Consider the following 11,525-nt stretch of genomic DNA (forward strand, 5'->3'; position numbering starts at 1 on the left):
GACCCCAGCACTGTGCTGGGAGAAACGCAAGGGGCGGGTTGGCTTCTGGCTTCTACCATCACAGCAGGTGAGTTTGCTTGATAGCTGAGCTGCGCTGAGCCCAGCAGGGGAGCCCTCGGATGTGAGAAACACAGTCCCAGAACGGCCATAAGGAACAGAAGCACTGAGATCGTTTGTCAAACAGGTGCCCTATTTTACTAAAAACCACATATACATTACATTTTACAAAACAGCAACTATCTGATCTCTCGGTCCCTTCCTTAACCCCATAAAAAGAAGGGGATATTTGGGGACCGACGGGAACAGGTTCCCCTCCAAATGCTGAGGGCTACCCAGGCATCTCCAGACTCCTGGTCCAGTGCAGGGCAGGGGGCAGCGGAGCCCGCTCACTGCTCCCATCAGCCCAGGGTTCCTGGAGCCCGTCCAGAGCCCTCAGTGCCTAACCAGGGCTGGAGGGACCACCTGGGTGGGCCTCAGCTGGACTCACAGCAGCTCCCTGCCTGGGCGGGGTCCGGCCTCAGGAGGAGGAGTGCGGGTATCCATAGTGGTTGTGGTCAGCCTCGCCCAGGGTCAACGTCAGTGACAGGCTGGGCTTCCGTTCCAGCTCCTCCTCCTTCAGACAGTGCTGTGGGGGTCGGGCTTTGAAGAAGTCTGAGATGTAGCGGACCTGGTAGAGCAGAGGGTGGTGAGAATGGGCAGGGGGCTGTCCAGGTACCAGGGACATGGGCATGAGCAGGAGGGGGAGGAACAGGGTCCCAGGTGGGAGCAAGGGGCCTAGGTGGGAAATGAGAGGAGTAGTGCCTGGGGTGGGAAGAGAGCGCTCTTAGTGGAGGACCAGTGGGGAGCACTGAGGAGCTGACAGGCCCAGGGAAGAACTGCAGTAGGGCCAGGGGTCCAGAGAAGGACTGGGGTGCACGGAAAGGAGTCCTGTGCACTGGGGTGCAGGGGAGGAATGGGGGCATGGAGGGGGGTCCAGGGAAGGACTGGGATTGGGGGGAAGGGGTGCCGGGGAGGACTTTGGGGGTAATGAAGAGGGTCCAGGTAAGGACTGGGACTGGGGAGAAGGGGTCCAGGGGAGGACTGGGGGGAAGGATGGGGTAAAGGGAAGGACTGGGGTTGGGGGAAGGGGTCCAGGGGAGGACTGGGGGGAAGGATGGGGTAAAGGGAAGGACTAGGACTGGGGGGAAGGATGGGGTAAAGGGAAGGACTGGGGTTGGGGGAAGGGGTCCCAGGGAGGACTGACAGGGAGGAGGCCCAAGGAAGGACTCAGTGGGACAAGGTACCCAGGGCAACACTAGGGTTGGCTGGGGAGTGGTCTCTGGACAACACAGGGGATAGAGTTAGGGTTAGAAGCTCACAGTGAGGGCAGCCACCAGTGCCCCCTGCAGGAGGCCAACAAGGACATCGCTCCAGTGGTGTTTGTAATCAGACACGCGGGTGTAGCCCACGTAGAGGGCAAAGGCCACCAGGAAGAACTGGACTGTGGGTCGCAGCAGCCGTGCCCACTTCCAACAGAGCCGTGCCTGCACATACAGCTGGAGTGGGGAGAGGACGTGTTAGCCTGTGCACCTGCCAGGTGCTCCCCCTCCCCCTGCACAGACGTGTTAGCCTGTGCACCTGCCAGATGCTCCCCCTCCCCCTGCACAGACGTGTTAGCCTGTGCACCTGCCAGGCGCTCCCCCTCCCCCTGCACAGACGTGTTAGCCTGTGCACCTGCCAGATGCTCTCCCTCCCCCTGCACAGACATGTTAGCCTGTGCACCTGCCAGATGCTCCCCCTCCCCCTGCACAGACGTGTTAGCCTGTGCACCTGCCAGATGCTCTCCCTCCCCCTGCACAGACGTGTTAGCCTGTGCACCTGCCAGGCACTCCCCCTCCCCCTGCACAGACGTGTTAGCCTTGCACCTGCCAGGCACTCCCACTCCCACTGCACAGACGTGTTAGCCTTGCACCTGCCAGGCGCTCCCACTCGCACTGCACAGATGGCAGCACTGAGGCCGGAGGCAAACACTGGTCAGCCCAGGTCTTCCCGTTTTTATAAACAAATCAGTTAGCCCCCCTCACCACCACTACCCACCCATTTTACAGCTGGAAAAACTGAGGTCCAGGGAAGGGAGTGACTTAGCCATGGTTCCCCCGAAAAGCAAGCCCGGGAGAAACAGACTCACCGCCAAGAACACCATGCAGTACATCCCAAAGGAAGAGTGTCCCGAGTAGAAAGACAACCTGAGGAAGGAGAAGGGGCAGGTGGCTCACTCAGCGCTTTCCAACCTCCCCCTTGTCCCCGCCCCGCCCACAGAAGGGAGGGCTCGACACGGAGGCTGCTGCTGTTAGATGCACTCAAATCCCAGTAGCAGAAACTGTTCCCCTTTTCTGTTCCAGTCATCTGATAATGGAATAAGAGTCTCTGACTGGGGCTGTGGCATGAGATGCCTCATCCGTGAAGACTCTGAGGCCTGAACCCAAAACCCAGGGCAGACAATCGTGTCTGGCAAGCAGGCAACACCACAGTTTCATTTTCACCATGTTTCTTTTCAGGATTTTCTCCCATCTGCGGAACTGAGGGAAGACTTATTTTTATATAAATTCAAGACTCGGTGAAGGACATCAAGAAAGACAGAAAATAGCAGAGCAAGAAACTTCAAAAGCAATTTTTAAAAATGGCAAAAAAGTCACAATCAACTTTTTTGGAACTACTCAAAAGCTTGCAGCCACCAGAAGACTTATCAAGATAAACCAGCTGAATCTCAGAACAAACAGCCTTGTCGCATTTTAACTCATCCTGGTCCCTCTCCCACTGCCTAGACTGGTGGTGGCCTGAGGATTCCAAGAACAGACTTTATTTGCAACTGTGGACGGGAGTATGGCTCAAGGGCTGGCCTTGATCTCACCTGACTGGACATTCTCCCAGTGCTGAGGTGCTACCTGGGGGACATTTGTAGGAAACATTCACAACAAATTTATTATTCTCTGCTGCCTGGGGCCACAGACAGCAGATGAGGCAAACAACAGACTAACCAAACAGGCCAGGGAATAAAATGCTCTGGGCGATGAGGGCCTGGAACACAGACAGAGCTGTGCAGGAGCTCAGGAGAGGCCTGCGAGGGCCCGAAGCTAAGCTCTCACGTCTGGCCGCCTTCAGGCTCCGCACACACAGGAAGCAAAAGCTAAGGCAGAGTTGAAAATGTGTTTAACCGCGGAAGGGCTGACCCCACATGCACACAGACCCTTCTACAAACTCTGGGAGGGTTTTATAGGTTTTTTTGATTCCAGATGTTTAAGGAAATCTCTGTCCTATCACTTACCACTGGGCTAAAAGAATAGGAAGAAACAGCCACACGTGACAAAAAATACAGACTTTACAACCAGAAAAGTCATTAAACAAATAACTACTGCAACAAACAGCAAGAACAAACCCGGGAGAGGGCGTAGGATCATATTTCCAGAGTTGCTACATTATAATATTCTAAACACCCAGTTTAAAACAAAGCAAAACAGGCCGGGGGTGCGGTGGCTCACTCCTGTAATCCCAGGACTTTGGGAGGCCGAGGCGGGCGGATCACGAGGTCAAGAGATCAAGACCATCCTGGCCCACACGGTGAAACGCCGTCTGTACCAAAAATACAAAAATTAGCTGGGTGTGGTAGCACATGCCTGTAGTCCCAGCTACTTGGGAGGCTGAGGCAGGAGATTTGCTTGAACTTGGGAGGTGGAGGTTGCAGTGAGCCAAGATCGCCACTGCACTCCAACCTGGCAATAGGGTGAGACTCTGTCTCAAAAAAAAAAAAAAATTACAAGGCATGTAGAAAAACACAGGTGTGGCCAATACACAGGGAAAAAAATGTAATAATAGAAATTGTCCCTCAGGACACCCAGATGTTGGACTTACTAGACACTTTCTAAGAGAGGGCCTGACTTGAACTTCTGGGCTCCAGCGATCCTCCTGCCTCAGCCTCCCAAATAGCTGTGACAACAGTTGTGTGCCACCAAGCCTGGGTTCTAGACAAACACTTTTAGTTAGCCATTTAAAATATGTTCAAAGAAAAAAGTAAAAATAAATAAATAAATACTATGTTCAAAGAGCCAAAGGAATATGAGAACAATGTCTCACCAAACAGAGAATATCAATAAAGAGAAAGAAGTTATAAAAAGGAACCAAATAAAGATTTGGTTATCTGAAATGAAAAATCACTTGAGGGAGGCTCAGTAGCAGGTCTGAGGAAGCAGAAGAAAAAAGACAATGAACTTGAAAATAGGTCAATTGGCCGGGCGCGGCGGCTCACACCTGTCATCCCAGCACTTTGGGAGGCAGAGACGGGCAGATCACAAAGGTCAGGAGTTCGAGACCAGCCTGGCCAACATGGCGAAACCCCGTCTCTACTAAAAATACAAAAATTAGCTGGGCGCAGAGGCACACGCCTGTAATCCCAGCTACTCGTGAGGCTGAGGCAGGAGAATTGCTTGAACCCAGGAGGCAGAGGTTGCAGTGAGCTGAGATTATGCCACTGCACTCCAGCCTGGGTGACACAGCAAGACTCCAACTCAAAAAAACAAAGAAAATAGGTCAATTAAGATTATTTGGCCTGGCGCGGTGGCTCAGCCTGTAATCCCACCACTTTGGGAGGCCGAGGCGGGTGGATCACCTGAGGTCAGGAGTTCGAGACCAGCCTAGCCAACATGGTGAAACCCCGTGTCTACTTAATACAAAAAATTAGCTGGGCATAGTGGTACACACTTGTAATCACAGTTACTCGGCAGGCTGAGGCAGAGAATCTCTTGAACCCGGGAGGCAGAGGTTACAGTGAGCCGAGATCGTGCCACTGCTCTCCAGCCTGGGGGACAAGAGAGAGACTTCGTTTCAAAGAAAAAAAAAAAGATTATTCGCCTGGGGCCAGGTGTGGTGGCTCACGCCTGCTACTCAGGAGGCTGAGGCAGGAGAATTGCTTAAACCGAGGAGGCAGAGGCTGTAGTGAGACAAGATCACGTCACCACACTCCAGCCTGGGTGACACAGTGAGACTCTTTCTCAAAAAACAAAAGAAAAGGAAAAAAAAAGATTATTCAGCCTGGCCGAAAAAAAGAAAAAAAAAAAAGATTATTCAGCCTGGCCAGGCATGGGGGCTCACGCCTGTAATCCCAGCACTTTGGGAGGCCAGGGTGGGTGGATCACCTGAGATCAGGAGTTCGAGACCAGCCTGGCCAACATGATGAAACCCCATCTCTACTAAAAATACAAAAAGTTAGTCGGGCGTGGTGGTGCACGCCTGTAGTCCTAGCTACTCAGGAATCTGAGGTAGGAGAATCGCTTGAACCCAGGAGGCAGAGGTTGCAGTGAGCCAAGATCACACCACTGCACACTGCACTCCAGCCTGGGTGACAGAACAACATTCTGTCTCAAAAAATAAAATTAATAAAAGTAAATGAAAATACAAAAATTAGCCGGGCGTGGTGGCGCACACCTGTAATCCCAGCTACTGGGGAGGCTGAGGCAGGGGAAGCACTTGAACCCAGGAGGTGGAGGTTGCAGTGAGCCAAGATTGCACCACTGCACTCCAGCCTGGGCCCAGACTCTGTCTCAAAAAAAAAAAAAAAGAAAAAAAAAAGATTATTTACCCTGAACAGGCTCGGTGGCTCACACCTCTAATCCCAGCACTTTGGGAGGCTGAGGCGAGAGGATTGCTTGAGCCCAGGCATTCGAGACCAGCCTGGGCAACATGGTGAGACCCTATTTCTACAAAAAAATTTAAAAACCAGCCGGATTTGGTGGTGTATGCCCGTAGTACCAGCTACTTGGAAGGCAGAGGTGGGAGGATGGTTTGAGCCCAGGAGTTCAAGTCCTGGGCAAGATAGCAAGACCCGCATCTCTAAAAGGAAAAAAAAAAATTAAAAGCAAAACAAACAAACAAAAAAAGACAGTAATGAGGAATTGAAAAAACAAGATACAACCTAAGCAAACCTCAACAAAATGACAGAGGTCCTTCCTTATCAGTAATTACATTGAATATAAATAAACACTCCAATTAAAAGTCAAAGTTTCATTAAATGCCTTAATTCAATAAAAAGATTAATATATAATTTTTAAAACATAAAAAAAAAAGTCAGAGATCTGGCTGGATGTGGTGGCATACACCTGTAATCCCAGCACTTTAGGAGGCCAAAGTGGGCGGATCACTTGAGCTCAGGAGTTCAAGACCAGCCTGGGCAATATGGCAAAACCCCGTTTCTACCAAAAAAAAAATAAACAGTAGCTGGATGTGGTGGCACGTGCCTGTAGTCCTAGCTACTCAGAAGGCTCAGGTGGGAAGACGGCTTGAGCCTGGGAGTCCGAGGCTGCAGTGAGCTCAGATCATTGCACTCCAGCCTGGGTGACAGAGTGAGCCTCTGTCTCAAAAAAAATCAGAGATTGGACAATACATTAAAAAACATGGCCCAATTTCATGCTAGGTATAAGACACTTACTTTACAGTCAGAGACATAAACAGGTTGAAAGTCCAAGAATGGAAAAAAAAAATATTCCGTGCAAACAATAACAAAAAGAGAACCAGAATAGCTATATTAATATCAGACAAAACAGACATCAAGACAAAAATTGTTGAGACAAAACTCATATATCTCATTCTATGATGATGAAATGGTCAATCTTTCAAAAATATATAACAATTACAAAGGTAAATGTACTAAACAACAGAACCGCAAAATACTTAAAGCAAAAACTGACAGAATGTTACAACATGGATGAACTTCAAAAACATACAAGAATGCACTAACTTATACAAAAATTAGCCAGGCGTGGTGGCGCACGCCTATAGTCTCAGCTGCCTGCTGGCTCTTCATGATTTCGCTTCAGGGCCTTCTTCAGCTCCCATTCCCCACAAGAGTGAAGGCTGCTGGTCCACACCCACCTGGCCTCGGTGACATCAGCAGGGTTTCCCCTGCACACTTTCTCCAGCTGCACGTAGACCGAGCAGTTGACCCGGCTCCAGTCGGGGTCGCAGACGGCTAGGAAGTTGGGCCTCAGACGCCCAATCATGTACTTGGCCAGGTCTGTCAGAGACTGGCTCACGGCAGCCCCAAACAGGAAGGTCCCCAGCACCTTGTATACAGCAGCCACGTAGTTGTTGAAGTCCGAGCGAGAATAGAGCCGGTCTGTGTACACCAGGTAGGCTTCCCCAGCCGAGACCTGCAAGAGCAGCCGCAGGAACCAGTGGGGATCTCGGTCAGCCCAGGGGCCCTCACTCCTCCGCACGGGCCTCCCCAAGGCTGCTGGAGAGCTGGGGACTCTGAAGGGGGCCCTATTACCCACAGGTACCACTCAGGGCAAGGCTGTGTCCCCCGGCCCCACACAGACCTCCAGGGCAGGGCTGTGCCACCCCCCATCAGGCCCCCAGGGTAAAGCTGTGCCCCACCCCATCCCCCTACCCAGTCCCTCTGAGCCCCTCCTGCCTTACAAGGACGACGGTGGCCGTGATGGTGACCCCAGCCATGAGCCCGTGGGTGATGGTATCTGGACGGTAGGGGTACCGGATGGAGTTATCCCCGCAGTAAAATCCTCGCTTGTACGGGGCGTTCACCAGCGTCAGGATAGCGAAGGGCAGGGAGGCTGGTGGGGAAGAAAAGCCTGGGAGCTGTGAGGTTCTCTCACCAGCTGGGCCTTGGGGCCCCACACACCTGCCTTGGGGCCCCACACACCTGCCTTGGCCTGGAGGCCTCCCACCTCTACTCTCACCAGACAGCAAGGAAGAGCTTTTCTCACAGCCCAAATAACACTCCCTTTCCCATCCCCCTCAGACAAACACAAACTCCCCAGGCGCTCTGCCCCTCATACCCTGGCAGCCTCCTTTCTGCTCCTTGAACTAACTCAGCAAACACCCACCTTTGCACAGCCACTTCTCTCTGCCCAAAATATCTTTTTTTTTTTTTTTTTTTTTTTAATTTTTAAAAGTAGAGACAGGGGTCTCATGTTGACCAGGCTGGTCACAAACTCCTGGGCTGGAGCGATCCTCCAGCATCAGCCTCCCAAAGTGCTGAGATTACAGGTGTGAGCCAACGTGCCAGGCCCCAAAGTATCTCTAATTTATGTGCCGGGCCCCAAAGTAGCTCTGAGTAACCTCCACTCTCATCTCCCCTGCTGACTGTCCATGCCAGCGTCCCTCTCACAGAAGGAAAGGTCTGCTGTTTTTCACTCTTCCTTATGCAAATCCCATGTGGAATTAGGCAGTCACGTGTGGGACACTGGAATTGATTTCCCCCCATCCACCCACCGGCGCCAGGAGGGGCCTACCGTATTCAGGGCAGAGTCCCTGGAGCCTGCTCAGGGCCTGGCCAGGGCAGATGTTTAATAAACATCGGTTAAAATAAGGCAGGACTTCTTTTAACCTAACAGCTGGCCAGAGAAGTCAGGAAAAAGCCAAGGAAGGGCACAGCTGAGACACCTTCGCTCACGCACTTGCCCCTTCATCGACCAGCCACGTGGTGACCAGGACAGACCCAGCCCTGGCCTCAGGGATCAAAGACACATTCAGGAGCCACTTATGGAAGGTGCTGCCATGGCACTGGGGCTCCTGGGGCCCTGCTGAGCTGAGGGTGGCCAGGGAAGCAGGAGTCATCTACGGAGAACGGGGCAGAGGGCAGGTGCACAACAAAAGCCTGGGTCGGCTAGCCCAGAGACAAACCAAGGCAGAGCATCCTTTGGCCCAGCAGGGCAAGTACAAAAGGGTGTGGCTTTTCTAAGTTCTGAATGTCAGCGGAGGGGCAGGGAGCCCCACACTCCTCCCGACATGCTAACTCCAAGGGCCCTAGGACACCGTACACCTTCCATGCTGGCTAAGTCTGGGGAAATAATCTGGTGAAGAAAACAGAGGTCTGTCTCACAGAGCAAGAAAGGTGAGGGAATGCAGAATAGAATGGGCAGGCCCGGCGTGGTGGCTCACGCCTGTAATCCCAGCACTTTGGGAGGCCGAGGCGGGCGGATCACGAGGTCAGGAGATCGAGACCATCCTGGCTAACACGGTGAAACCCCATCTCTACTAAAAATACAAAAATTATCTGGGTGTGGCGGTGTCCCAGCTCCTCGGGAGGCTGAGGCAGGAGAATCGTTTGAACTCAGGAGGCGGAGGTTGCAGTGAGCCGAGATTGCACCACTGCACACCAGCCTGGCGACAGGGCGAGATTCTGTCTCAAGAAAAAAAAAAAAAAAAAAAAGGGCAGCGCCAGGGCCTGGAGGCAGGGCAGGACCGCGGAGAGGGCGGGATGTAAGAACCTGCCTTCTGCTCCTACACAGGAGGGGCTGGAGCTGCTGTGAAGGGAGAGGCCTTGGAGGAGGCTCCTGCAGGAAAGTCAGGGTTACAAGATGCCGAGAAGGGAGTGCAGCCCCTGCCCACAGCTCTTGTCGGGCGGAGGCTCACACAGGTTAGCCTCCGTTTCCCACCTCCCTGCCCCAGCAACTCCAACTAGAGACTCAGGCACCCCCATAAGGACAGGCGCCGGGCTTCCCTCGGCCTGGAAAGCTCTCCCTGGGGTCCCCAAAACAGACACCTTCTCTTCATTTAGCCCCCGGGAGCCTTCCCGCCCTCACACTGCCCTCATGCCAGCATCTGGAACCTCAGTGTTGACTGAACTGTGGTGTGCTCAAGCTTCCAGCATGGAGGGGCACTCGGCCTGGCCACCACCCCTGGCACACGGCAGCAACAGCCAACCCCATCTCGGCTGTACCTCCCGCTGCTGTGTGACCTCCGGCAGGTGACTCAGCACCTCCCTCACAGGCTGTTGTAAGGGAAATGTTTGTTATTTGCATGTTGCTTAGTTCCTGGCATACAGAAAGTGCCACCTAAATGTTTAAATAAATAACACCACAGGTGCTCAGGAAATGGTACCCAGGGCTGGCAGACAGGGACTTCTTGCTGTCACCTGGCCCACCCTAAAAAAGGGTCTCCTTCGGGAGGTAAGAGGACTTGGCCTCTGCTGTGAGATGGCAGAGAAGCAGGAAACACGTTGGGGAGGAGGGCACCCCCCAGAGACAGAATTCCAGGGCCATTGTCTGTGCAGCCACAGAGCAAACACTCGGCCTTTGTTCCCGGGACCCTGCGGGAGGGGGGCCTCGGGATGCCCCTTCCGCCAGTGTGGCCCGCAAACCCGCCGGACAGGTTTGGTTCTTCTGGCCTCCCGGCCCCCCGCCACCCCGTTCACCCGAAGCCTGGGACCCAGCCTTTATCTCCAGTGTCTCCCCCGCCCGAGCCAGCAGGGCGGCTGGGCCTCCCCGCACGTGCACGGGTTCGAATCCCGCCGACGCACTGGGTGCCAGGACCGAGCGTCAGCCCTCTCCGCGCGCACCGGGAGCGCCCACCCCAGGGGCGGAGGCGCGGACGTCCTGCCGGGGTAACCCGCGGCCGCCCCCACCTCCCGGGCCCGCCCGGGCCGCCGCCCGCGTGAATCACCTCCCAGGCCAGGCGGGGCGGGAGGGGAGGCGCGCGCGCGGCCCCTCCGCACAGACTTCCTGCTGCCGGGGCGGGGGATGCTGGCCCCGGCTCCCCGGGCCTTTCGCGACCCCCATCCCCCTGGGCCTGGGACGCGGGGACCCCCGGGCCTGGGAGGGCGCGCGCAGTGCGGGGCGCGGAGGGAGGTCTGGTCCTCACGCGAGGTCCCCGCCTCCAGGGTCCTCGGAGGGACGAGGGCGTGCAGCCTCCGCGTTCCCCTGCAAACTTGCGCGCAGCCGGGGGCGTGTCCGTCCCGGGAGGGTCCCCCCCACACCCGGGTCCCCGCGGCTCTTACCGACCAGTAAGCACAGCACGTCGAGCAGCACGAAGACCCACCTCCGCTGCATGGTCCCCGCGACCCCCGACGCCGGTCCCAGCGCGTCCCGTCGCGTCCCGGCCCGGCCGCGGAGTCACGTGGCGCGGAGCCCGCCCCGCGCGGAGAGGAGGGGAGGGGCGGGAAGGGGAGGGGTGGGGAGGAGGGGGAGAGGGGAGGAGGGGAGGGGCGGGGAGGGGAGAGGGGGAGGGGAGGGGGGAGGGGAGGGCACGAGGGGAGAGGGGAGGAGGGGAGGCGAGGGGCAGGGAGGGGAGAGGGGGGAGGGGAGGGCAGGAGGGGGAGAGGGGAGGGGAGGAGGGGAGGGGAGGCGAGGGGCGGGGAGGGGAGGCGAGGGGCGGGGAGGGGAGAGGGGAGGGGGGAGGGCAGGAGGGGAGAGGGGAGGAGGCGAGGCGAGGGGCAGGGAGGGGAGAGGGGAGGGGGGAGGGGAGGCGAGGGGCGGGGAGGGGGGAGGGGAGACGGGGGTGGGGGACGGCAGCGGCGGGCGGGGAGGGGGGAGGGGAGGCGAGGGGCGGGGAGGGGGGAGGGGAGACGGGGGTGGGGGACGGCAGCGGCGGGCGGGGAGGGGGGAGGGGAGGGGGGAGGGGAGGCGAGGGGCGGGGAGGGGGGAGGGGAGACGGGGGTGGGGGACGGCAGCGGCGGGCGGGGAGGGGGGAGGGGAGGGGGGAGGGGAGGCGAGGGGCGGGGAGGGGGGAGGGGAGACGGGGGTGGGGGACGGCAGCGG

The 11,525-nt window shown here is 56.2% G+C and overlaps 1 protein-coding gene across 2 annotated transcripts; it reads right to left on the minus strand.

Moving 5' to 3' along the window:
• Positions 1-169: 169 nt before the first annotated feature.
• Positions 170-10,905, minus strand: PLPP2 (phospholipid phosphatase 2). Of its 2 annotated transcripts, none has more exons than XM_016934466.2 (6): positions 10,807-10,905; positions 7,447-7,598; positions 6,901-7,178; positions 2,168-2,225; positions 1,359-1,535; positions 170-667 (listed from the first exon to the last, which is right to left on the minus strand). In XM_016934466.2, the coding sequence occupies exons 2-6, from the start codon at positions 7,480-7,482 to the stop codon at positions 518-520; spliced, it is 699 nt and encodes a 232-aa protein (XP_016789955.1). In that variant the 5' UTR covers positions 7,483-7,598; positions 10,807-10,905; the 3' UTR covers positions 170-517. The 2 variants fall into 2 exon arrangements, with proteins under 2 accessions (XP_016789955.1, XP_016789954.1); XM_016934465.3 differs by having other exon boundaries at positions 10,766-10,889.
• Positions 10,906-11,525: the final 620 nt, after the last annotated feature.

Source organism: Pan troglodytes, chromosome 20 (assembly GCF_028858775.2).
Source record: "Pan troglodytes isolate AG18354 chromosome 20, NHGRI_mPanTro3-v2.0_pri, whole genome shotgun sequence".
Lineage (NCBI taxonomy): Eukaryota > Metazoa > Chordata > Mammalia > Primates > Hominidae > Pan > Pan troglodytes.